The sequence below is a fragment of the Acanthisitta chloris genome, unplaced genomic scaffold (genome assembly GCF_000695815.1).
Source record: "Acanthisitta chloris isolate BGI_N310 unplaced genomic scaffold, ASM69581v1 scaffold17630, whole genome shotgun sequence".
In the NCBI taxonomy this organism is placed as follows: Eukaryota; Metazoa; Chordata; class Aves; order Passeriformes; family Acanthisittidae; genus Acanthisitta; species Acanthisitta chloris.
The window spans coordinates 53747-81112 of NW_008651289.1; the positions used below are offsets into that span (position 1 = coordinate 53747).

At 49.2% G+C, this 27366-nt stretch overlaps 1 protein-coding gene across 1 annotated transcript in view; it reads right to left on the minus strand.

The window, feature by feature from the left end:
• Nucleotides 1–4536: 4536 nt before the first annotated feature.
• The window catches only part of ITPKB (inositol-trisphosphate 3-kinase B), a gene marked incomplete at its 5' end in the record, with an annotated part of 63490 nt that continues 40660 nt past the window's right edge, over nucleotides 4537–27366 (minus strand). Inside the window, 6 exon segments of the mRNA XM_009072685.1 lie at nucleotides 4537–4871; nucleotides 6801–6872; nucleotides 8322–8423; nucleotides 13588–13792; nucleotides 16804–17017; nucleotides 17627–17726. Of these exon segments, the coding sequence (XP_009070933.1) occupies nucleotides 4656–4871; nucleotides 6801–6872; nucleotides 8322–8423; nucleotides 13588–13792; nucleotides 16804–17017; nucleotides 17627–17726 (909 nt within the window).

A 27366-nucleotide genomic window follows, 5' to 3' on the forward strand; every position in this document is an offset into this window, starting at 1 on the left:
CGGCAGGGGCCGGATCGCAGCAGCTGGTGGGAAGGATGATTATCCATTTTAGCAACCCGCCAGTTCCCACAGCTGCTGGGGGGTGAGGGGCAAGCTCCAACGCAGCGATGCCCAGGGCCGGAGCGAGCACCCCGGGCAGCCTCTCTGTCCCGCACAGCCACCTCCCGGGCTCCACCAGCAGCTCCGGAGGGGGCAGGCACATCCCCAAGGCAGAGTGGCTAAGGGAAAGGCATCCCTTGTCTGCTAAGCACACACCTGTCCCCCAAGATGCTATTTGGCCATCCTGGTACCCCCTGCCAAGCCACTCCTGCCCCCATGTGCTCTCTCAGCACTGCAAAGGCAGGAGCTCTCCCACCTTGGCAGCTCCCTCTTGCTCCCTCTTCCCTTCAGCTGCACCCAGCACCCACTACAGGAGAACATGGGTGTCCTGGGTGAAACTCAAAGGGGCTGTTGCCAGCTTTCAAGCTGCTGGAACTACCTTGTCCCGGGCTGGCAGCAAGGGCTCTCTAGAAGGAAAACACCATTGCAGGCAGCACCAGCACCAAAATGAAAGAAAACCTCTCTGGCACAGCTGGGATCTCTCCCAGTTTCTTCACACCTGCATTTGTGGCCAGCAGTATTTAGGTGGCAGTGACTTAAATAATTTATTTAATACCCTCCTTTTGAGATCTCATTGCTTAGGCAGTGTGACCCTCTCCAGCCCTTTCTCAGGGCGGGAGCTCCAGCTTTGGGGGTCAGGTAGTAGTGCTGCTCTGAATTGTCCATGGCACGGGCAAAACACCTCCTGAAGTGCTTCCCAGAGACCCCAAAAACCCTGCCAGCTTGTGCCGTGAACAACCCAGAGCACATGAGCCTCAAACCCCTAACAACCACCACTGCCAAGTCCTACATTTTCAGAAGTTACAACTCCCAACTGGCCCCCAGTGCCTCAGTTTATGAGAGGCTTGTTCTGGCAAGTAGTACCTAACAAGATAATGATGAAGGAAATGAGCTGCCCCCTCCCCTGTCTGAGCAGGCTGCCTTACACCCTCTGGGACTGCTGGAGGTGCTGGGAGGCTCTGTTTCATGAGAGTAGAAGCCTCAGCAATGCCTAAATTTTTCTTTGTTGCATTAATAGAAGTGCTGGCCTCTCTTCTCAATATTTAGTTTATGAATCATTTAGTTTATTAATCCCTGGAGTGGCAAGAAGCCACTGGGCTTTTCTCTCGGGACGTAGTAAAGCTGGGGGGGGGGGGCCAGGTCTTGCTGTGGCATGTGGCTGGTGCCAATGGGGGCCTGTCCCCTCCCAACGCAGTGTGTAAACCTCAGGGTCAGCAGATGATGTGAGCACTCAGTCACCAGGGGATTCTTTCCACGACTTACTCCCTTTCCCTCTCCACCATGACGTTGTGGTGTTTCCTTAGCTATTAATACAGGCTTTTGCAGAACAGGGTTGATGTTCTTATTCTTTACCTTCTGTTTTTCCAGAACAGGGTGCAGCTGGTAAGTTTTGGAGGGTTTTGTTTTCTTCCAAAGATAGGAAGAGGAGTCATGTACCAGAGAGACTCTCAGTGGCCCCCCCAAAAACGGAGCTACAAGTAAAACACAGGCTGTTGGTAACAGTGCTGCAGGAGTGTCCGTGGCAGCCAGATAGGAAATGTGTTCACCTTTCTCACAGCCCACAAGAGACCGCTGGTGCACAGAGAGCAGCATCTGTAATTCTGACAGCTCTACCTCCTACCAGGAGGTTTCTAGTCTTCAAGCAAATTCCACACTCAGTTTCTCCTGTAGTTTGTTTTAGAGGGGCTCTGGTGAGCTGATATTGGTCCCCAGGCTGGGATGCTCCTGGGAATCTGGACATTAAGCCCACCTGCCCCTCTCAGCCACATCTGCTCCAGGCTCCTGCCTTCTTGTACTTGCACAACCAACCAGATGGAGCTGCCTTTATGCTCTACAACCTGATTACTACTTCAGTGCAGAAATTTTTTTTGTGGCCTTTGGTCCAAAGCACTCCTTCTGGCCCTGTCCATAGCGAGGATGAGAGGGAGAGGAGCAGGGGAAGTGCTTGGCTGTGCCAGGCAGATCTGATGCCCCTGGATGCTTTGGTATTCTCCAGCACAGAAATCACAGGGTGGCACTCAGAAACCATGCAGTGGGAGCCACAAAGCAACACTAGCAAAAAGCATGAAGACCAAAAAAATTCCTGATGTGAAGCTTCCTTTGGTGGACTTCCCTGCAGAAATGGGATGGAGAAATTCAAGTCCCTCCCAGGGGTGTCCCCCACTGCGCCTGGGCCTCCCACTGCCCCAGCTCTGCTCTCCCCCTCCCCTGCTCCCTGCAAAGTCAGTTCCTGTTTGTCAGGATCTGTGCCCGGCACAGGGTCCTTCCCTACTCCTGCTTTTATGAAGCACTGCTGGAGCTGGATTCCCCCCAAAATCATCACGGACATGACAGGTTGTTCCCAGGCTGCCACAAGCTGTGCAGGGTAGACATGGATTGCACACCAGGGGAATGCTTCCCATATGCCTTTATTTGCAATGTTAAAGGACTTTTTTTACAGGCACTGTGCGCTGGTGTTCCAGACCCGTTCAGATTTTTTTCTGTATTACCCAATGACCAAGAGGTATGTTGGGAACAGGGAAAATCCCTCACAGCAACAGTTCCAGCCTCTAGGAAGACATCAGACATCTGAGAGGAACAATCTGCTTCTTCCAAAGCCACGAAGCCAGGAATCTGGTTTATAAACAGGCTTAAAAAATAATATACATATATAAGAGCAGCTCAAAGCTAAAAGTACAGCAGTAAGTGGTACGTAGCTATGCATATCTGTTCACACCCTTTCTCCAAAGCTGGAAAGGGGATAGTTTAAAAACTAAAAACACAGTTTAATAAAAAAAAGAGGGATTCCATGCATTAAATTTTAGTGTTTTGTGCAATTAAAATGGGATGAAAATAAATATAACTTAAAAAAAACCCAACCTTTTCCATGACACAGAGGCAAGCCTGTAAGGCACTTCCACATGGGCTATTCTAGAAAGCCTGGCAAGGAGCTAAAACAGTGCAACCATTTACAATGGCATCGGATGAGTGAAAGACACCTGTCTGGTGAGATATGAACTGAGAAGAACCTTAGGAAATTTCAGTCCTCAGGAAGGAGGCTAGGGCATGGTTGCAGACTCCTCCTCCTTATTGCTGCCGGGAGATCTCCCACACTGAGGGTGCTGAACCCACTGAACTATGGTAGAGGGGCTCTGGAGCACTGCTTTGAGGGAGAGAGATTTGACAGTGGGTTTGGGGATGGAGCAGGTGAGGGTTCATGACTGTCAAGCTCCTACACCACCTCCTGTGCTGCATTCTCCTGTCCCCAACATGAGGGACTCCCAGCTGGCCTCCCCTCCTGCAGCACTCTCAATGGCTGACCTTTAGTGAGCCAGCTCTGCCGCTGCTGAGTCCAAATGTTCCAGGAAGTTAAAAAATAGCCTCCACCCTAAATAGAGAACTGGGTGTTTTTGCAGGAGCAGGAGCAGGAGTACAGATGCCATCCACACAGCCCGTGCAGGCCGGGAGGCTGGTGTTAGCAGCAGTCAGAGCTCTGTGGAATAAAAGGGGAGCACATGGGGATGCCTTACTCCAGCTGTGCTTTGCCAAAGGTGACTGACATGGGAGCTGGTTTGATGCTGTAACTTTTCACCTCCTGCGGATAAAACATTATGGAGATGTTCCAGGCAGGAAAGTCGCCCTGGGCCAGGTGTGGGCATTGGTGGCACTACCCTTACACACATGCTTGGCTCCTGATGAAAAAGACTGATCAACCTAGATGGCTACTTTAGGTCTCATAGAAGTCCTATATAAGCTGTATTTCCCAGCCGAGGAGACCTCAGCTAAGGCAGGCTGGAAGCAGTTCCTAGCAGAGGAGCTGAGGCTCTACAGAAGAGCTCAAACTGTTATCCCCAGCATGGGGGAGGTGGATGGGAAGCACCTGGCCATGGTAAATACCTGTGCTCAACTACATGGCTCTGCAGCAGGAAGGAAACCCTTGCCCTCCAGTGCTGCTCAAAAATAAGTGAGCAATCTCTACAGGATGTCTTGAACACAAAGGACAACTCAAATCTGCCCTTCTAGCATCTCTCAAGGACTTGGCACAGCCCTAGGCTGAAAGGTGTTGGCAAAGGCAACTAAAGGGCTCTCACCCCAGTGTCCTTCACCATCTCCAGGTCTTGCTCACACACCCTGGCTGCCAGAGTGTCCAGGGCATGGTCACTTGAGTGTTTTCAAGACAAAGCTACTGATCCCAGTGTAGGGGGAGGCTCCTTCCTCTTCCAGCCCTCTTAAAAGCAGGGTGTGCAAGAGACAAAAGCACGATAGGAAAAGCATGCGCTTGCCTAAGCAACCCCTGCGGGCTGCTCCCGGCCAGCATGGCCGCCTGCTCCCACTGACTCTCTGAAAAAAGGTTTCAAGTTCAGCTTTTGTTCTGGCAGGTTAGCTCTCTATTTACATGGAAAGGGAAAAAAACCAAATAACCAAGACAACCTAAAAAACCACAACAAAAACGCATTAAATAGGGAGAGTATAGATCTCAAATGGGAAGGGCAAGGGCAGGAAAGTGTCTTGTAGTGCAGTTCAGAAGAGTCAGTCAAGGGCAGGTTGGGGGTAGTGGCAGAGTTGGACGTGTGGCTTTAATGCAAGTCTTCGTTCTTGGACAACTCTGTCAGGATCTGAATGAGGTTGTCCAGCCCCCAGAGGTAGCCGTCCTCTCTGTTCCCTTCCACCCAGGGCACGTTGTGTTGGAGAACCTGTCCCTCTGGCAGCGGGGTGGTTTTCCCAAAGTCAATCATCCAGACTTTGGCCTGTTCCTGCTTGTCATGAATGAAGAGGAGGGAGCTCCCAATTACCTGTGGAGAGGTGAGACCAGTTAGTGGCGCTCCTGCTGCTCCCTCTCAGCTTTGAGGCTTTCAGACATCTTATCGCAAGGCTTTTGCAAGCTCTGGGTGCTGCTGGCTGTGTTTGCACATGCAAATCAGGCATTCAGACAAGATGATTTACTCATACAAATCTCAGGTCTTGGCAAAACGAGAGGATCAGAAAAACATGGACATGAAAGATAGAGATGTCGTTTTGGAAACTGAGCCAAGGTCCCATAGGAAGGAATGAAATTAATTGTCTCAGCCTGGGAACTTTTTCCAAGGCCAGTTCTTTGTGATCAGCTTGTGCTGTTCACACTCACCAGTCCTGCAGACACCACTGCAGGGATGGTGACACTCCAAGTACAAGTTACATGCAACATGCTGTCTCCTGCCTGGAGACCTTGGTGACCAGAATGCAAGGGCTGTAGCAGAGGTGACCCACTGCACTGAGATCCACGAGTGCTCCACAAGATGAACAGATACATGGAGGAGGATCCAGTTGGTGTCAGCCCACTAAAACAGCAGCACTGGGGACTCGCATGTCTGTGCTATCAGCAGGGTTTAGCTTGAGGTTTGCCTTTAGACAAGGGTTTTGAATGGTAAGCATGTACTGTTTGCAAAAGCTGCTATGAATTTACATTTTTAGCAGAATTTTTCCTCCAGTGCATTGGGAAAACAACCAAGATGCAGAGATACGTATTATTTCTGAGAAATGCTTATCTTTAGCTCCTCTCCTTCTAAGCTTTTATAGCCCTCTCTTGACCAGGACAGAGAATTTTAATTTTAAGGAAAAGCCTTTTGCTGATGTTCTTTGCTTGCCTCTCCTGGGTCACTGAATACTCCTGCAGCTCCTTGGAGGAGCCCTGCCCAGAAAGGGCCCTGTGGAGGGGCACACAGAGCTTGGCAGATCTTCTGCTGCACTTCATCTCGAAGCATGATGGAAAGTCAAAGCTGCTGCTTTTTAATTTTTAAGGAGTGGAAATTCCTTTCAAAACCTCCTTGAAAGGCTGCTATGTTTCTGTGTTTTCAAATGAAACCCTGGCACTTGGGTTCAGGGAGCATTTTATTTCCTGTGTTGAACAGACCTGAAAGCCTCAGTTTTGACATTTCCCTTCCAATTGCCTTACAGGCACCATCTGCCTCCAGCTCCTGGCAGGATCCTCAATGTGTGGCTGGGGCTGAGGTGGCTCACATGGCTCTGGGTGAGGGACAGTGGCTCTTGGAGCTGTGGCTCCTGAGCCCTGTGAATCAAAGGCTCTTTTGCCCACGTGTGACCAGGACATGCATTCTCATGTTTTGTTAAGTAGATGCAATAGCAAATATTCTTTACCAATTCCAAATCAATACAATTATTCAATTAAATTGTGAAGCATTCCAGTTCCTGTTATAATGGCCAAAAAAACATAGCACTTCCTCTTTTGTTTTCCCATCAGAACTGAATTTTCACTATAGAAAATGTTGGTATTGTGGAGACTTATTTCTGGAGGAAAGTCATTCCAAGGAAAGAGCTCTTAGTGTGGTGCCCCAACCAGCTCAGGAAAGGCAGGTGGGGGATATTGCTGAAGCCCTGTTTGATCACATGGAGCAACTGCCAGCCAAATGATACCTTTTGATAGTGCTTTTACACTAGGGATTTTTTTCTTTTCATATAAACCCATAAGCAGCCTGAGTTCCTCCTAGATCACTTTTCATCTCTATGAACATTGGTTTTCAGTAGATTTGAGCCCATGTCAGATGGATGAACACTGTATCTGTCATCATCTGTACTGTAAGTATTAAATACACAGGGCTATGAAAATACGGATATAAGCATAAATTCAAAATTATAGATATTTACAGCCTCGACTTTGACTTATCTTCCTGGACAAGCTGAGTTTAAACAGTTTGCATTTCCAGGCAACTAAACATGAGTATTACCTCATGGCACTTGAAGAATGGGGATGTCTCCAGGGTAGCACGGATATCCTTCAACCGGTTAAGGTAACTGTTCTGGAATTACAGAAAAACAAACAAACCCAAGCTGTCAGTGCTGTGTGAAACCTACATAAAAGCTGCAGCACGGGGAAGACAGGAAAGCCACCCCTCTTCCCAGCATCCTCTCCATGACACCACGTTTGCAAGGAGAGAGGCCAAGTGTTGAGTGTTCCTCAGCCACCCTGTGCTCAGCAACCTCCCACAGACCTGTCCCCTCATAAGGTGTCCCTTCTTTGGCTTCCACACCATCTTATGAGCTCCTGTGGCTTCAAAAACTTAAATCATTTGCTTTTGCTGAACCAGTGCTTTCTGCAGACTCTTCCTGCTGCATCCATGCTTCCAAGGAGGGAACAGCTAATTCAGCAGTTGCTGCTGAGCACTCACTACCAGGCTGCTTTTTTCTCTCTCCTGCACCTTTTTAATAGGTTGGCTCTTCACCTCATCTGTCATTTTGTCACTCAGTCAGTCAAACATCATGAGACAAATGTTCTGTAACTCCGTATGAGCACTTCTGCAAAGCTGGTCCCGTAGGCAGAAGGGCTTTCACACTAGTCAGCACACAGGTCAAGACCCATGATCCTATTTGAGCATCCCTGCAAACTAGGGGTTTAGTCAGAAGGACTAAGCACAGGAACACACGCAGAATAGGAATCTGGGCACTATAACATATCTGCAAGGGGATATGTGGGGGTTACTGTGTTAAAATTGTTTGGCCAAGGACCACTGTCCAGAGCCACAGCATGACAGTATTAGCGTGCTCCAAGCTCTTTGGGGATGAAATGCAGCCAGGCAACTTAATTTTCAGATCCAGGAATAATCCCCAGGTAACTCCTGTCAAAGTGAACATGCTGGTTTGAAGGAGGCAGTGCCAAGGGCCTCTCCAGCTGGAGCCTTGCACTTGAAGACTTTATACAGTACAGCTTAAAATGGGAGTGCTTTGTCAAATAGGATATTTGACACGGTGTAAATTGTTTACAGCTACATCTCTTATTCTCCTGGCAACATAGAGAAACTTGGAAAATGTTGACTGCAGCTTGCCCATGTGAAGGGCGCCTGGCGCAGGGCCATCCTTCCGCGAGACAGAGTGCAGGGCCATCCACTCTGCCAGGGTGGGAGCCCCCACCACTGCACACTGGGGTAAAGACTGGGCTCAGAGGCAGCCACCAGCCCCAGGGGTGAGGGGCTGAGCACAGCTGTGATTCCTCAGTGGGTTTTGGGAGCCAATCCTTGAGCATCCTCAGCGGACTCGAACCCAGTTCAAAGAGTGCTGCTGCAGTCAGCATGTCTCTTCCCAGCCCTCCTATCACCCTTGTACTAGGATGGTGTTTTTCTTCAGCGTTTCTCATGCATTTTTAAGAGAGGTTGCTCAGGCTTCAGCCCTGGAGGGCAGGGAGCTGATGAGGTGAGGCCAGTCTCCGCAGGAAAAGCCCTCTCTAGGCAGTCCCACCAGTATCCCCCACTCACCAAAACATTCCTGTTTCCTCTGGTAAACTCACTGAAGGCCTCCATGACTTGTTCCTTTGTCCGTGTCTTCTTGAAGTCCCGGTTCACAGTGCCATCCTCTTTCTTGAAAAGAAAGGAGAGCGGTGAGTGGGATGGGGAGGGACAGCTGGGACAGGACTAGTGTTTCAGCAGCCATGCATGTTCCCAAGTAGGATGCAACCAGCCTTTTTGGCAGCTGAAGGGCTTGTCTATGGAGAGGGGGTGAGCAGAGGCAGCAGCTCCCTGCCTTGCACATCCCAAATTATCCCACAGCCCGATGCATCGACCTCTAATGCAAATGGCAACTGTCCACCATCACACACTTGCCAAGGTCACTGGCAGTGTGGACAAGCTACCTCTCATGGACCTAGTGCTCGTTGCCAACAGAGGCTGTAAACTACCTGCTTCTGGTGTTTCTGTGCCTGAATGACTTCCCATCGCTGCTGTAGCTGAGCACAGGTGCTGACACCAGCCTTGGGCTGCCCCCCTGGCTTGTGGAGGAAAGCAGAGCATGATCATGATTGGACAAAACTGACTGTGGATGGTGACAATGTGATGGAGACAACCCCTTCATGCAAATTCCTCTGTGGACCATTGCAGCAAGGAGAAGAAGGCAAGGACCAAGTTCCGTGGCTGTCTGGCCTCACTAGACCTTCGATAGTCCATAGATTACAAACCTCAAAGGCAGCAGCCTGGCACCAAGATACAGGGAGCAGCCTGTGCTCCTCTGCCTATTCACCAGGGGCACATCTGTCCTTGGCCTGCCACGGGGATGTCATGGCTTGGTCTGCTTTAGGGATGCTCCTGTCTGAACACCTGGGCAGCTTTGTAGGTCTCTCCCCATTTCCCTGGTCCTTCTGGGGCTCCAGTTTTTACATCAGCATATTTCATTGTCTGGAGGGGCCATGGGACAGGCAGGCAGTTCGTGCTTCCTGAATACAGGGGCTATTTTAAACCACGCACACTTGTGCTCACAGCTCCATTACAGAGCTCCATTCCACTGCCCTGGACAGCTCATTTGCACACAATAGACTGAAGGGATGGGGGCCAAGAAGACATCCTGTGAGCTGGGGAAGATGAAGTAAGGATGAAGGAAGCAGAGAAGAGGTTAGGGGAGGAAGAAGGCACAACGAAATCACCTGCCCTGGAGATATGAGACCCAGAAGTGCCCAGGGAATGGGACAATGTGCATCCCCCTGAACAGAGGGCTGGCTGTGGGCATGGTGGCCAGTCCAGCCTGGGGGAAGGTCGAGTGCCTAGACTGCAGAGAGCTGGGCAAGGCAAGCCCAGCACCAAACCAACACTAGATGTGCGGTTTGGGACGAACCACACAGCACACTTCAGCTTCCAACTTGTGTTTTGTGCAAGTGTGAACAATGGTGACAACAAAAACCACATATGACAAGAAAAATTCCATGAAAACCTTTGTTTGCATGGACTGAAACCAATACACCCAGCTTCAAACCACTTGGGACCCAGCCTGACCATCATGCTGCCACAGGGTATAAAAGCAAGGCTAATGGCTGACAGAGTGTGTATTGGCAGGGGCCAGGGACAACCTTTTCACTGGAGACCTCCCTGCCGTAGTGGCCATCCTGCCAATAGACCAAGCAGAGCCAGGCTCTCTGCTTTGAGCTGTGCAGCAGCATGGGCAGGATGCCATGCTAAGGATACTCTGCACATTTGTGATGTACAGGAGAAGGGCTCTAAACCACTATATGTCCCTCACGTGAGCCCTGATGTGGCAGGTCAGAAATCTACCCACCCTCTCCCAGGGGGATGATTGATATCAATTTGGAGAAGTGCCACAGCACGAATTTCACATGTAAAGAGCACAATTTTCCACAAAGCATCCAAGAAAGGAGATGGACTTCTAAGTGATCCTAAAAATAAATGAAAATCACAGATGGCCTTTCAGATAAGGCAATCTCAGCTTCAGGAAAGCCAAACAGCCTATCCGTAGTGCTGCTCCCATTATTACCCACTTCCCATGGTTTCCTCATCCAGCCAGACATTGCTGCCATGAGGCTGACAACAGCCATGACATTTACAGGTGTCTGAGACCCGAGGGGGGCTGGCTTCCACACAGAACTAATGTGAAGGGGGCTGATAAGGACTGTGACAACCTCCACCCCACCAGTGATTCCAGATCATGCTGGCGTCACTGGGGCAGGATTTGGGTCAGCCAGATCTGCCTCTAGCACTGTGTATGGCCTCAGATAGGGCTTGTGAGCTGTCAGTCTTGGGAACGTCAGGTGAAGGCCTTTTAGGGCTGTTTTTGGGACCATGCAAACATTCCAGCCTTGGGGAATACCACCCCACTGTGACCTTGCTGCAGGCAATGTGGTGCTCAGACCAGAGCAGGAGTGGCACTTCTTGCAATGAGCTCCAGCAAGCTTCAACCGAGTTACCAGGGATCACTTGTATTTCTTCTAGCATGGAAATTTTATTAATAGCTACTGTTTCCAACAGTTTCAGGCTATTCCAGAGAGTTAAATGAGTGTCATTATCTCCTTTTGCAGAGGAAAATTTCCATTAAAAAAAGTAGAACTGGATCCTCAAGGCCAACCAGGAAAGGGAGAGTTCAGCCAGGAAAGTCTCCATCATCATTCCCAACCCTGAACTGACTGTTCACCTTACCTGCCTGTGCTATCCCAAAGGCTACCACTGCTCCTCTCCTTCTCCTGTACCCCTTCCAGCCCATGTGCTCAAGGCTCAATCCTGTCCTTCTCCTATACTACAAGGTATTCTCCTCTACCTACCATCCTTCAGCAATGTGTGAGGGGCAGGGCAGATTCACTCCTGCCCTTCCCAGGGAAGCATTTGCAGCAGGAAATAAAACATGAGGAGACAGCCAGGGCACTGAAGGCACTCTCCCTAACACAGAAACATAACCCCAGAAATAGGGCAAACAACAGGGATACAGCACAGCATGACCAGGTCTACAGCCCCGCTGGAAAAAATGCCAGCTGTGAACCAGCATGAACTGCTAAAGCTTTAGCTTAGGGGAAAATAACCCAGAAGCTCAGGGATTTAAGGAGAATTACAGTAATTAGAGCCTTGATCAAATTAGTCAGCCCGTAGCAGGAGTACTCCTGGAGGCCAGCACTTCTCAACATTTTTCAATTAAAGGGCTGCTTCACCTCTGAAAAAAATCCACTGCTCAGATTGGGCAGAAACTCACAGTCAGCTGAAACAGAGGTGCAAATCTCACCACTCCTTTATGGCTTTTATTTCCCTCCACAGTGCTGTTGTTTTTTTCTTCTGTGGGAACATGATTTGTGGTATTTTTCACATTTTTCATTTCAAGTGTTTCACATATGACCTGCTCTTATTGTAAAGCCCATTAAACATCCCCAGATGACAGGCTAAGAAGCACTGCTGGAGGCCAAGGATCTATCATGTTGGACTATAAATAGATAGAGATTTCTGATTATACCAAGAAAGCCGGGAGAAGAAACAGTGCATGGGAGGTTTGGTCCCAGCTGGTCCACTCCTTTCTTATATAGCTTCAATTTTACAATAAGCACCAGCAGAACAGCAGCAATGGGAACTAGGCAAAGGGTTGTCCCACGTTGGAGCAACTCACAGCATGCTTATGGGCACCCATGGCACTAAAGGGTCTGTGGGAGAGCTTGGGAGATAAGGGAAGTGCTGCATGAGCAAGCAAGTGCTCTGACCCAATGTAGACACTGCAGAAAGATGTTTGGGGGGGGGACCATGGCCAGCAGCATCCCAGACAGGACCATGGGACAGGCAGGAGTGCCTTGCATTGCCTGCCAGAAAACTCTTGAAGGGGCTTGGCCCAAGGGCTACTCCTGGGGTTTCTGAGAGCGGTTGAGTTAGAGATAAATGCACTGTCCTCTGCTGGCCGTGAAACAGCTGAATGAAGCAGGGGCCCTCCTCCCTGTGTGCAACATACACAGAGGAACAGACAACTCCTTTCTCACTGGTGGTTTGGAATGTGGATAATTAGAAGTTATCAGCTGTAAGTAACCCTTTTAAACCCATGGTCTAACACCTGCATTTGTTTGCTGTTTGGTGAGGTGAAGGGGAACGCTACCCGGCAAGTCTACAAAATCTGGTGTAAGGGCTTTATTGAGGAACAGCTTCATTTGTTTTAATTCTATCATTTTGACACTGCTATCTCCAGGCAGGAGAGGTGCGGAGTTTAAGGCCAGATGGGTGCTCTGGGAGAATCCTGCCCAACTCAGACAGGAGAAAAACAATCTGTGATCAAGAGAAAGAAACTCCTCCAACCGAGATGCATGTAGAAATTGAGCCACTGTTTTCAGTAAGAGTGAGCAGCCACCCTGAGCTACCACCTGGGCTCTCAGCAGTGCCCCAAGCCTGAATTACTGCAAACATGACTTGACTGAGCTCCCCTTGGCTGCTAAGCCAACACCATGCCCAGGCATGCGAAGAAACCCTTGGCTCAAGTGTGATGTTCCCTTTAATTCACGTTGGCTGGCTCTCAAAAGGCATATGCCATTGCTAATATTCATGCAAGTCTTATATCTCTAATACAAGTGCTCTGCAGTTTCAGACCTACCTCTGTTCAACTGCCATCCCAGAAAACTCTCTTGCTGCAAAACCTGCTCACCAGGAGAAAATCTCCTAGGCTGGCTCATCTAATGGGGATACAAAAACATCCCAGCAGGTATCTTTAGAAATGTGAGTGCTGCTCTGAGCAAGCACAGTCAGCAGGTTACACACGTGTGCAAGTGCTGACGGAAAGTGCTGCTGCTTGTATTTGCCCCATTTCATATGGCTCAGTTGCTGAAGTTTTCAGGACAGGCATGTAAATACATCCTCCTTACTGACTGTGGCTAAGCTCACAGCTCCAAGCGCAGATCGGCACATGTTCAAGCTGGGATTTGGATTAATGGCTCAGCTTAATGGCACGGCAGTATTGAAAGCAAACAACTAATTTGAGTCTTCGAGATGGAGTATGACACTTTACATTTTGTAATCAGGGAAATTAACCAAGCATCTGATTTAATGAGATTATGGCTAAAATTGTCCTCTTGCATGGGTGCCCTAAGCTTAGCTGTGCTCTCATATCTTAGGATGTGAGAGGCAGCACTGCCCCAGGCTAGGGTGTTGGTTTGGCTGCAGGGGCTGGAGATGTCCAGATGTGACATGGTCTTGCCACCAGTCTGCTGCATGTGTACCTCTGTCAATGAGTTTGGCTACTAAACACTCCTAGCAGCTGATTCCCTGCTCTGCACACCTGGAATAGACTCACCTTTATCCCCTCGATCCTGAAGCCCAGTGTGGCAGTTGAGCTGATAGTCTCCCTCCACTGCATGTAGCGGGGCTTGGTTACTGCCCGTAGCACATTTTCCTCCTCAGTGGGGGCATCAGGGTCCACCTCAATCATCTTCTGGTACATGTCCTTCCTCAGGCTCGGCTTCTTCCGGGCCTTTATCAGCTCCTCCTCCAAGTAGGTTCTGCAATGAGTGAGGAGGGTATATTAGCAGTGCCACAGTGCCGCCACACGAGGTGACATATATCCACAGATAGTCCTTGCCCCAGAAATTAGGCTTATCCAGGATAGCTGATCCCTAAGGAGTAGAGCAGCATAGGAAATAATGGAGCAAGCCTCATTGTAGGTGAATTGATTCTGATTTTATTATCACTCCATCATCAACACACGATATCTTTTTAGTTCATCAAGGAACAACAACCAGTTTGCCAGTAACAAGGGAGGTTATCTCTCACAGGTGCTCATGGTCTTGCTGCTGTCCCACTGGCAGCCTCCTGCTGCCACTTCTTGTCCTGGGGGACCTGACCCCAATGCTCAGGAAACCTGAGCAGTACCTTGGCTCTCACAAACTAAACATTGCTTTCAAGATGTGCCGAGGAAATTGCTCATATGCTTTGGGACCCAGCTGAATTGAGGGCAAGAGGGAGGTTACTGTGCCCCAGCCCTCAGCATCATCTGCTCCTCCCTCCAAGGGTTGCCCAATGTGGGCCAAATCCACTCCTGTGTCTCTCCTGTGCTTTCCAATTACCCCACTCTGTGCACCTCAAGGGCTGTGCCTCACTGGCTGCTAAACAGAGTGTTTTCACAAAGAGGTGTTCCACTGATGATTTGGCCCAGCATTGGTTTAAGTGGACTATCTAACAAAAGTTTTCTCTACAAGGTGGAGCAGAAGAAGGGATGCAGCCTTGGCCAGGTGCTTACCATCACCCCAGGACAACAGGGTGCAGCCAGGATGGGGGAATGGGGCAAGGAGGATGCAAGGTGCAGAGGAGTGTGCAAAGACCCTGGTTTTATGCATCCTTCAGAGGAGCACCCCTCTGTGTCACAGTATAGAAATGAAGAAGTTCTGCACTCAGGCATACAGAAAACCATCATCCACAAAGTAATACTTCCTGCAGCATTAATAAGCCACTATGGAATTCCTCTTGCAGCTCCCAAACCTTCTGTGGCTCAGCCTCTCAAGTGCCCAGGATCCCTCTCCTCAAAGGACTCACCAAGCTGGGTGAAGTGTCCCAGCAAACAACACAGGAATGACCCTATCTGTCACCTCCTTCCTCCCCAATCCAAACTGCTCTACACTTCCCACTAGCTATGCCTAGCTCTGCACAGGAAGAGTACCCTCTGCCCATATCTCTTGTGCCGAAATCCCAGCACTGATTGTGTGGTTCACCTTCAGAACCAAGCAAGGGTATTAGGCAGACTATGTGGGACAGTGTTCCTATGTGTCCCACAGGCTTAGCAAAGTAACCTGGTGCCTTTACTCTAGGCAAGCATATGATGACCAAGCACCCCCAGGACATCAACCCTTTTGAAAAACACTGCAGATAAAAGCAGTGGAAGTCTTCCGCTGAGATCACCAAACCCATGATTTTGGGGCAGGTGGAGCGAAACAGCAGAATAAAGCAGCGACATGTTAGAAGTGCTGCTCATGTTGCATTTCCTTTGGATGAGAATGACAGATCATCTATGTCTGTGGCTTGGTCCCCACCATTGCCTCAGGCTTGAACCATTACCAGGGCTTAAGAAAGACAAAGTTTTGTTTAGGAGTGACTGGAGTAGGCTGCTGCATCCCAAAGCCAGGTTGGCAGGAAAAACCCCAAACCTCTATCTGCCTGGCAGCAAGCTGCTGGCTCAGATGACAGATTTAACAGCCCTGAGGTTTAGTTTATTTGCTCAGCCACGGGAATGACCCACTCCACAGCATTAACTCATTTTGCCCTCCCTCACCAGCTCCTCTCACAGCACTGTCTTATTTAAAGATGATGATGCCTGGCATGTTTGCCCCTTGCCTGCTCTGCCTGCCTGAGCTCCAAGACCCCATGTGCACAGATCACCCAGCCTGTGATCTGTGCATGGGAGGCTTTCTTCCTCCCAGGCAGAGCCACAGGAACACCTGGGCAGCACGACCAGCAGGTCTTCTTCTGGTGGCTGTCATCTCTGGGTCCAGAGCGGATCCTGTCTCCCTCCTGTAGCAGCATGGTGTGTGCCAGCTGGGGCCACATAGCTGTGCTAGGCCCCCTGCCCTTCTTTCCACCCCTCTGGTGGAAACTATACCTCATCTCTTCCTTGCTGACAGCCCAACACACCAGTTCGAGTTTCACACTGGGATGTCAGGAGAGGAAATTCCTCCCTCCCACAGAAGCCATCAGCTTTTCCAGCAGCGCAAGTGTCTCCACCACGTCTGGGCTGCACCCAGCTAAGGGGGTCTCAACCTACCCTGCCACCAGCCTACAGCAAATCCAGGGTCGAGTGGTGACCTGAGGCTGTTCCAAAACTGGCAGCCCCCTGGGGTCACCAGCCCTGCTCACATTTGCTCTGGGACACCATTCTCAGCTGTGGCATTGCTCACTCAAAAACTGCTGCTAGCCAAGTGGCTGCAGCCTGGGATCCTGGCATATCTGCAGATGGTTCCCAAGGAGGACACGGGTAGTGTTGCTCATCTGTTAGGAAACATTTCAAGAACTTTGCTTGAAAGGCACAAAACTACTTAGCACACATGTTTTATGCCTCCAGTGCATATAGGAGCAAAAGCTGAGCAGAGGGAAATTTTCTTGCTCTTGTGCCTTTCAAACATCTTTATTTCACCTCTCTGGCACCCTGGGCAGGTTCTTCTACACCTTTTCTTCCCTGCCCCTTGACTGTGTCCTCATGTGGCAGAGAGAGGAAGGCTGCCATCCTCCTAAAAGCTACTGTGCCATTCTGGTGTATCCAAACCTAGAGTGCTGCCTCTCTGCCACACCAAAACACTTTCAAGCACACAGGACAGTCAACAAGCAGAGAACAAAGGAGCCTAGTGTGCCCTTACCAAATCCAGGTTTCCCCATGGCTCTCTCCTCACGCTGTTGGCTTAGCTTTTCCTGAAGACAGGCGAGGCTGGTGTTGTTACTTGTGTGTTTCAGGCAGTTTTACCCAGGAGAGACATTTTCTTTGAGTATCCCATCTTAAAACTCACACAACATCCCCAGAGCCACTCACCTGACCCCCATTTTGCAGTCCATAACACAAGGGGAGTCAAATTCAGCCAGGAGATCTTCCATCTGGTTGTATCGCTCCCCATCCTTCACGACATCACCATGGTAGGCAGGAACATAGGGCTTCAGGACATCATTCATCAGCCGGTCGAGGCAGCGCTGCTCTGATTCACAGTGCTTCTTCAGTATCCTGCCATTAGCTGCTGCCTTGAAACTACCTGAGGGTGACAAGGGACAATGTGGCACTTGCTTTGGATGGGGGATGGTGCTGTGCCTTCTCAAAACAAGAAGGGCAGCCCAACACCTTGGAAGTATTTCCATTTACACCTGCACCAAAAAGAGTCCCCTTAGGCTGAGACTTAAAAGCTTTGTGTTGCCAGTGGTTTATGACCAGCGCTGTCCCACCTCAAACAGGGCAGAGACCTGTCCTGCAGCACCCAACACATTTGTTTCACATCCTCTGTGTGCTCCACAGTAGAGTCACACTTTTGTCTTTAGGCTCATCTGTGGGGCACATTTATGTAGGTCAACATCTGCTTTGCTTTGGATCAGCAAGGCTTAGGTTTCACTCAAAGGACCACCAGCTTTATGCTGCTTGAGTAAAAAGCAGCAATAATACCTCCTGGCCCTGAGACACTGAAAGCCCAGAGCACTGCACCTTCACATCACCCTCCTTAGTATTTAGGTCACTCTCCTGGGCTAGAGACATGGGAGCTGCAAGCTGTGACACTCATGCAGCAGTCAGAAGCAATTCAGGCCAACAAAGCTCATTAACCTGAGATAACTAAGAGCATTCCCACCGCTCTGCCCCTCCCCATGCTCTGTACCTGCGTGTCCCGCTAGCTGGATCCAAGGGTACTTCTTCTTGAAAGACATCACAAACGGGGACCAGTGCACCATATTCTTGATCTTCCGCCATGATTTGCTCTAAAGGGAAAAACAATCATGAAGGTGAATGCAATGTTTTAAGCTTTTACTGTCTGTAAAGTCACTTCAGGCAGCACACAGCTGTTTTGGGGACAGTGAAAGAGGCGCTGCGCTGCAGCCAGGATGGAAGCAAACAGAGAATCTGCTCTTTTCCCATTGTGCTGTGCCAAGGTGGAGCCACTGGGCCCCCACTCTCCATTCAAAAATCACAAGTAACTTCACTAAAGTGGATGGCGTTACAGTGTTGTTCCAGTTGGCTGCTTCTGCTACAGAGGGCTCAGCTGTCTGCATTGCCGTGTCTCTACTCCCCACATCCCCCTGCAGTGGAAGCAAACAGAGAATCTGCTCTTTTCCCATTGTGCTGTGCCAAGGTGGAGCCACTGGGCCCCCACTCTCCATTCAAAAATCACAAGTAACTTCACTAAAGTGGATGGCGTTACAGTGTTGTTCCAGTTGGCTGCTTCTGCTACAGAGGGCTCAGCTGTCTGCATTGCCGTGTCTCTACTCCCCACATCCCCCTGCAGAAGCAGCAGGGACATTAACCCATCCTTGAGCACCGCATTAGATCACAGCAGATGGAGTGAGGAAGGGAACCCAGGATTGCTATCTGGCCACAAAACTGAATCCAGCTCCTGTGGGAAACAAGAGCCGCTCGCACAAGCACACAGAGGCTCACTGCCTGGCTTTTGTTCCCTCCTGAGGGGCAGCTGCTGTGCTCATTAAGCTGGCGGTCCATGTGCACTGCTCAGCCTGCTTTGGCCCATCTGTAACTGCAGTTTAGAGAACAATTCCCCTCTGACATGCTGTGTTTCTCACCAGATAGATTGCACAAAACTATGTACATGACTAACGAAGGTGGCATTGAACACGAAAGCCTCCTTCAAGTGCTCTGTCCTGCGAGAGCTTTTCCCTGGATTGTCCCAGGGAACATGTCTCCAGTAAAAGGCAGGGGGATGACCTCTTATCTTGGCCCCAGAACGTGATGGTACAAACAAATCATGTGAACAATATACAACAGTGACAATGGAAAAATGCCTTCTTGCGAGAGCAAGACAGTGTAGTCCTGGCAGCTCTGAGCTTCTGGGTTCAGCTGGAAGCCTGCAGATAAATTATCCTCATTTGCTCTGCCCTGAAGGCATGCCAGGGAGCCTCCCAGAAAGCCCAAGTAATCTCTTCCTCGTGTTTGGAGGACTGGCCACTATTCCAGTAATGCTTCACAGACGGGCAGGGAAGAGCCAGCAGCCTCGACTTGTAGTTTGGATGCTTGCTGGGGGTGAACTCACGGCACAGGAATCCATGCTTGGGAACTGCTGACATGTTTAAATGGCGAGGAAGAAGCCAGACAAAGATGTTAGTGTCTAAAGCGTGGAATTTAGACTGGGTTATCCCCGTGCCATCCACCAGCCCTGCTGGGGAGAGGGGACATATCACATGGAGATGCAGGGTCTGCCCAAGCAGTGGGAACCAGGGGTGGGAGAGGGGAGGAAGGTCCTTCCCCACCTCCCAGGCTGGGAGGAACAGGGTAGCCCTTTCCTGGGTGCCTGCCCATGGCCAGGAGCATCCCAGCACACCCTGGCCAGCAGTGCAGGAGCTTGGCAAGGAGCTGCCCAAGCACAGGGTGACACCAGGCATCCCCTTTGCCCAGGCTTCTCTGCGCCATGGGTCTGTGCTGCCTCCCAGTTTGCTTGCTTTGGCAGGAGAGCCGGGCAGTTCCATACCTGACATGAGGATGAATGTTTTTATTTCCAAACAGAGTGCCAGAACTTGTGTGCTTTAGCTGTTCTTTGTTCTTTTGGCAGAGAGCAGGAGGGAAGTGGGGGGGTGTCCCCTCCTTTTGTTTTTAAAATAGTAACATCAAGTCCTGGCTGATGTCATGAAAAAAAAACGGGGACAAAAAAGTCTCCGAGGGAGTTTGGATTCCGGACGAGTGTGACCCACCTTCTCTAAAACAAGGAGCCCTTCCCCCTGCTTGCAGCACAGCATCGTAAGTCACTCAGTCCCAGGAAACACTCCAAGGCAACGTGCCTTACCAAGCCAAGATTTTGGGTTTTGGTGGTTAGAGCTTTATAGCTAAAAACATGAGGTACTTCAAAACACAGGCAGAATGAAGGCAAGCAGCCCCTAAAGCAGGGCAAGCCCCCCCCAGCTTCCCTCTGCCAGGGCTTTCCCAGGAGCAATGCACTCTGCTCCAGCACTGCTCCCAGGGCATTGTAATGGCTCTGAGTCCCCTGGAGACAAAAAAACATAACAACCCTTCTGCTGAGCTGGACGAGACCAAAAGCCAGACACTCAGCACAGCGACATGAGGAATGGGTAGCACCCCCTTCGCACCAGAGGGAAACATTTTCATCTGGACTTCACCCAGTTTCGGGCAGACATTCAGGCATTTCCAACCCAAGTTTTAAGGAGGTGTAACGATTTTCTTTATGGAGAGACTTGAGGCACTTTCATCCATTTCAAGTCACTCCCAGCTTGCTGGAAATAGACTGAGAGGCCAGTTGTCACTGCCACATGGGTCACCTGCTTTTCTGCTTCACACAGCCCCTTCTCCCTGGCTTTGCAGGGGCAACCACATGGGCACTTGCAGAAAAGAGGAGGGACCATCCTCTCTGCAATTCCTTCAGGATTCTTTGGATTTTTGGTATATGCCTGAGCCCCTTCCCAGTGTAAGGAGGGAAAGTTTTCATCATCAAAAGGAAGCCCTTCCACGCCCACAGCCCATCACACATTACTGCCCAGCACGCACAGTTCATTTTGCAGGGCAGCCTGCTGGGTCCATTCTTTATTGGGGGGTATATGTATCTATACAAAACATCCTGTCACTCTGTTGTGGGAGTGCTCAAAAGGCAGTGAGTTTTGCAAGGGGCAGCTCCCCTAGTAAACCAGCAGCTGCATGACTCCATCTATCTGGTCTCTGGGGCTGCTGATAGGCAGCAGAGAAGAGGTGGAGGCTGGAGCATGAAGGAGCAACAGTGGTCAGTGCCTCCAGTGATCCTGCCACCCCCTTTGCCTGAAGATAACAAAATTCTCCCTAGGTAAAGAGTTGCTCCAAAAAGTCAGCCTTTTTACTTTCCCTAGAGCTCCAAGAGAGATGTTAGGTGGCTGTAACTACCTGCAGGGTCCTTTGCAGCCCCTGGGGATGGCTGAGGGCTTCCAGCAGGAGGTCTGTGTTTATTCAAACACTGATGTGTTTAGGGATCTCAAAGCTGATGGCTGGGGATCCCAGTCATGCCAACCCCCATGTCAGGGCCTTGCAGTTGGCCATGTGAAATCAGAACCATGAGCTTCACAGCACTCCAGACCGACTCCACAGCCATGTGCAGGAAACAGGCCCTCTGTGCTCAGCAGGCTGCTGCCTCCTGCCCTGCCTGGTGCTATTAATAGACAAAGGGAGTATTAAAAGCTATTTACAGTAAAGAAATCTTCTTTAACATGGCCTGTTGGGAACCATAAGGTTATTGCCTCCAGGCTTGTCTGTATCTTTTGGTTTACATTTCAAGGAGTTATTTGCTTGTACGTCCAGGAGCACAGGTACAGCTCTACGTACACGGACTAGTTATCTGCAATAACTCCCCAAACTAGGACTAAAGGATTTTTCAATATACCGGAAGAAATAGCTTTGCAGGTGATGTTACCAAGTGATGCTGGTAAAAGGCAGATATGTGCTCTTCTCATTTGCCTGCAAGGAAGTGAGCCTGCAGGTTGTCATACAAAAAGGTGAGCACACTTCCAACTCTTTTGCATGATCAAAGCCTGCACCTGCTTGTGGCACCCGGATACCCTGCTCTCCCCCAAATCCAGCTCTGTGTATGCTTTCCCTCCCTGAAAACTCACGAAGCAGTGTTGACCAATTGCACTCTTGCACACACAGCAACAGTGTACAACCTGTATAAGCAGGGAATATGCACAAGGTGTCTGATGCAATTCTACATTTTTTATTTAAAACCTGCTTCAGTATCAGCAAATGCCAAGTGACTGGGTGTTAAGTGAATTATTTAGTGACTCTGGAAATATATTTAGCAAGGAGTAGCACCATTTTCCTCAATAGTCTGCCACATGGAAACGAAGCTCAGCACTGTCAGAACCAACTAAAAATGAACTTTCCAGGGTTTCTGCAGCACTCTGCCTCTGCCTCTGCCCTCTCACAGCTTTTGCTGGCCACAAGCTCATCCCCAAGCTGGGGGTGAGATGAAGGCCAGAGGAGTGAAGCCCTCCAAGTGAGCACCCACAATTGGCTGGTGGGAGAAGAGTGCTGGGAAAACAATTTTATCTGCTGCATGTTTAACTTTACTTATCTGAAGCTTAAAGCAAACTATAGGCTTTCCCCATCTGTCAACAGAACTTTGTATGGAAAGAACAACATAGGAGAATTTAGTGCCAGCCCTGAAGGTCAGAGGATATATTGTGTTTAATTAGATTAAACAAAAAATGACTGATGAGCTCAGTACTCACTGTACATTTTCCCTATTGCATATGGCATTCCTTTAATGTCTGCTCAAAGGAGACGTGCCTGTCGCCTCCCTTTCCCAGGATGGACACTGGTGGAATTTGACTGGTGTTACTCCCCATGCATGGAGCCAGCAGGGTGCTCTTCCTTTTCCATGCATTCAGCCAGAAAGATAGGCAGTAACTGATTTAATTTGTTGAAATTATGGTTTCCTATGGTTTTATGGGACCAAACATTCCTGGAAATAGCAGGCACTGGACCTGTATTTCAGTGCTTTTTATTAACTAGAGCATGCACGGTTAGAGGCAAGATTACACAGCTGGGGCAGGGGATGGAGAAGAGTGGGAGCAGCATTAAATTAATGATTTTCCCAATTCTGAAAAGAATTCCAACTCCTTTCTCCCAGGAAGATCCCAAAATAGCTTAGGATCAGAAGAGATGGAGGAAAACTATGAGGAGACAGTAGTGTCACCAATGCTCACTGCTTCCCCTGGCTTCAGTGGGGTTGCTGCAACCCAGGAACATGCATGAGTTCTGGCTTTCTATTCTCTTTGGAGAAAGCCCTGCTCCTGTGGGCTTCATTTCCAGCTCTTCCAAAAAGAGATATGAAGCCATGGTGCTGCAGTGACAGGGGAACCCTGCAGGAAGAACTTTTGGGGCAGCTCATGAGGGCTCCAAGATGTTTCACTCACAAGTAGGAGGGTTGGAGAGTTGCTTCTCGTGTCTGGAGCCTTTCTGGTTTAAAAAGCAGCACAGCAAGCAGCTGAGAAGGGCACACTATGTGCCACAGAGCCCTCTTCTTTAATAACAAAATGAGTGGGGGGAGCATCTGCCCACAGAGTTTACTCGGTGTCAGCCTGCTCCTCGGCCATGCATATGCAGCCAAGGAAAAAGAGGCCATTTAGTTTTCCATGTTTAAAAGAATGAATGTGTTTTCTTTTAGTCTTTTTAAAGTTGTTAAGGTTTCCCTAGTGATGATTGTTTCCCTCGACTGGGAAAAACCTTGTCAGCCCAGGCATGGCAAGGAGGCCAGCTTTGTTCATTGTGCTGGGTGTGGAGGGCAGTGGGGCAGAGCTGGCAGGTACCATGGAATGCCTCCTCCTGGCATGTCCTGGCATGTGGGTGACCAAAATGCAGGATTCCAGATGAAAAACCTGTGATGCATTCTGAAGTGTGATAGTTAACATGGTGCAGAGTTGGGGTTATGTTCTGCTTGGCTTTGCTATCTCTCAGCCACTTCAATCATTGCCTCTGCCCAGGCATCAAAAGAAAGAGCCCAGTGACCATATTAGCACGCACCAGACTGTGACCACAGACTGACCCTGATGCTGGCAGCAAGTTAGAGCCCATATTTTATATCATCTTCCTCCTACACAAACTGCACAAGTGCTAAATAGCCCTGTTTTGGCCAGGGGAGTGGTTGGCAATGGGAGGGCTTTAGATCAGTGGGCATTTCTTGGTTTAGTCATATAAAGCATTTAGCAAAAGTTTCAGCAGAGGCAATTACCACTCAGGCTCCCACAGACATTGTTGAGCAAAGATAAAGTGAGGCCCAACATCAGACTTCACTGAAGTTAACGCAGGAAATACAGTTTGATGACTGAAAGGCCCTTCTGGGTGCCCAGCAACTCTAGTCCAAATCTTCAATCCCCATTTGATAAATTATTTTGATGACTGGGGCGTAGAAGCTTCTGTTGGGGTGCAGCAACTTCTGTCGGGGCACAGTAACTTCTGTTGGGGTGCAGTAGCTTCTGCTACTTTTCAAGGTTTTCTTCTCATTTGGAGAAAGGAAAAAAATCCTAATACGTGCATTTTTTTAACTCTGGATGCTTTGTTTTAGTCTTGTTTAAACCAGGAAGGATTTGGCCTCTCATAGGAGAGAAGCCACACCCTCCTCATTTTGCATGGAATGCCCTTATCTCCAGTGAGATGAGGGAGCGGTCCCACCAAGACCAAAGATCTGGGGTAGAGGGTCATAGAGATACAGCTACTGCTTCTCTGCCATCTGCAAGAGATCAGCATGCGCAATAGAGGATCCTCAGTAAAAATGTGTGAAAGCCAGGAACATCTGCTCAGATCATGGAAAAAATATTCCACTGTATTGGAAAAAAACCCAGAGGTTTGTTGCAGGCTCCCTCTTCCTGCTTGTGATGGAGGCAAGGAGAATTAGAAGGCGCAAAGGCAGATGAGTGAGCAGCAGTCCTTCAGCTTGACCTCCCCATGACAATGGAAGGAAACGGAGTGGCGGTGGGAGTTGGCTGTACAGGAGTCACCCATCGCCTGTAAGGACATTTGCAACCTCCTCACCTACAAAGCATGGGCAGAGCACAGCAGCAGCGTGGGAGCAATGTCAACACCAGGCTTGGGGGTAATGGCTACAGAGAGGAGAGGTGGTGTTAAGACCTCTCTGTCCAATTTGGCAAAGAAGGAAAGAAGATGAAAAAGCCTAAGTGAGAGCAAATGCAAAGCCTGCATTGGTTCTCAGAGCAGCTGAGCCTCAAAGCTACAGTTGTTTCCATGAGGCATTTCTTCCTGATGGAGAGCCTTTACCGAAGCACAGCTGAAAACCTTCTAATGCAGCCACAACTGACTCTCCCATAGAGCCAGCTGAATTATTAATTGCCAGCGTTAGGCATGTTCAGCCTACTTTCCTGAGTGGGAACTGATCCAGATCTCTGCAAATGTATTTGTTACTCATTAAGTACACACCAATAAGGTTTGTTAAGCAATTCTCAGCTTGGAGAAGGTAAGTGAATAATCCAGAAACAGCAAATGACTTTTGGTGAACTACTACTTAAGCTGTACAGTGCTTCTTCCTCAGCAGTCAGCTAGCTTTAAAAGCCAGCAGATTATAAAAATCCTTGCTGGTAGCCAGAAGTGTGCCTTGGTGAACTGATCCATGAGAGGAGTCCCAGAGTACTGCAGCCCATCTGTGCAACATGCTGGTGCACAGAGCTGCAGCCAGATCAGGTGTCCAGCTGAGAAACGGGATATGCTGTCCAAAGATCCGACCCTGTATCAGGGAGTTTGTCATCAGCTTTGATGGAAACTGCTCCGTTTCCATCTGGAGACTTGTGTTTGATCCCTTTCCCAGTTCCAGTGTATTCATTACCGTCTTTCTGTTTCAAAATGTCGTTTCTGCTCATCTCCTGAGCCTGTGCTGGCTTTAGCAACTCTCACTGTCATGCTGCCAGCAGGGAACTATTCCCACCCCTGCCACTGTAAATCCCAAACTGCTGCTAGCTCCCACATGCTCTCTGAGACCAGAAGATGTGCCCTTCTTGACACCAAACAACTGTATTGGTCTCTGGTCACTTGATTTGAAGTCCAGCTCAAATCAGCCAAAAGGCCAGAGCTGTGGTTTAGGATACAAAAGAGACTCATCTCCTAAAAGTCACAACAGAGTGTCCCAGAGGGGAGTGGTTGGGCAGGGCACAGCCTTCCTGCAAGAAACAACCTGCACACAAGACCTGTGCTCTTTCATGCTGAGGTCAGACAGGAGCTGTAGGCTTTGCTAAGTCCTCCCAAGGGATGGCCCAAACCCTGGAGTCCTTTATGAAATGGGGCACAGGGCATGTTGGGAAGCAATACAGGTGCTCAGACCACCAGGAGATGGTAAAGTCACAAGTTATTTCGATTCTGGCTGATTTAGACTGGAAGAGTTAATCATAGGACATGAGCTGCTGAACACCCTCTTCTACATTTTGAAGGTAAGCTTTTAGGATTTAACCAGGATGATACATTTACAGTCTGCCTAGAGGCACTTTGGGCCAGAGACACCAAATGCAGATGTAACATCAATGAGTGGAACAAAGCAGCTTTTAATATTTGTCTTTTTGAATATGATTTCTTTCTGTTCGCTTCAGGAGATGACCCAGAATCTTGGCACTGGACTAGTCCAGTCTCATGGGTCATGATGTGATCTGAAATACCCAAAGCCCATGCCCCCAGAGAAGGGGCTGGACACAGATTTCCTCCTCTCTTGAGGCTCAAAGCATGCACACACTATGGTATGAGGATGCCGCATCACTCGTCTGTTCAACCTGACTTATTACCAAGCAGAGTGGGCACAAGCCAGATGGCACTGCCACTGACTTCCAGTGTTGCTGCAGCCATCTGAAGTATTTCCTCTGGCATAACATGGAGGGCACTGATACGGATGCTGGAAGTGTAACACCCTAGGAGCATAATGGCCATAAGCACTGTTGATAAACAAGCAAGATTAAGCAAAAAGCAAGTCATGTGATGTTAGTGAAGCAGTCTGACAGAGAAGCTGAGTGAGAAAGGCTTTTAGACTTGAGCTTTGCTGTTGCTGAAGCACCAGCAGCTCACGGTAGGCTTGGACACAGGAAATATTTCCATTGCTGTTCCCTCACTCTGCCCACTAATGGAGTCAGCTCTCTGCTCTTCTGCTGTTTGACCGTAACTGAAGCTCACTTTCTGGAACATGTGCGTGAGAAATGCATCTCTCTTCCATGAGCAAGTGAAATATTCAGATGCATTTTAAGTGCCTTTGGTGGAATGAGGAGGCAGAGGTGAAAGGGAAGAAAAAGGACTAGGCTATGGCTGTCGTAATTTGTTTAGAATAGAAATTTTTTTAAATTATTCATAAGGCCTGAATGTACCCACATTTACTGGGTATATGAAGTGTAAAAAGCTGACTTAGAAGAGCAGTTATAAGTTTCATAAACATGACTAAACTCTAAAGCTAAATGTTCAACAGGCATGACCTCTTAATTCCCCTTTAAATCAGTTTAGCACTTTCATTTGTATTTGGAGTCCCTCATGTTTGGATAGCACTTTGATGATTTAAAGTACTATTTAGGAGTTTTATCGTCTCTCCTGCTTTGGAGCTGGGATTGCAAATCCTCCCCTAAGTGGCTGGAGGAGTTTCTGCTTGCACAGGAGCTTCTAAGAGCACCAGTCTGCCTTGGCTGCAGATCCCCAGCACTCCCGACACACTGCCATGGGATGGGCCCCTTTTCCTAGGCAGCTCCTAAATATAATCAGCAACCAGAAGAAACTCCTCCAGAAGTGGAGGTGCAGTTTGATACTCCTTGGTTTCAGATCCTTACAAAAGGAGCATATTAGAAAGATGATGGCTTTGGGAAACCCCTCTGCCCAAAGCAGCCAGGAAGCCACAGGCACATGCCATGCAGCATCTTCCTTGCAGCTGCAGACCTGCTGTATATG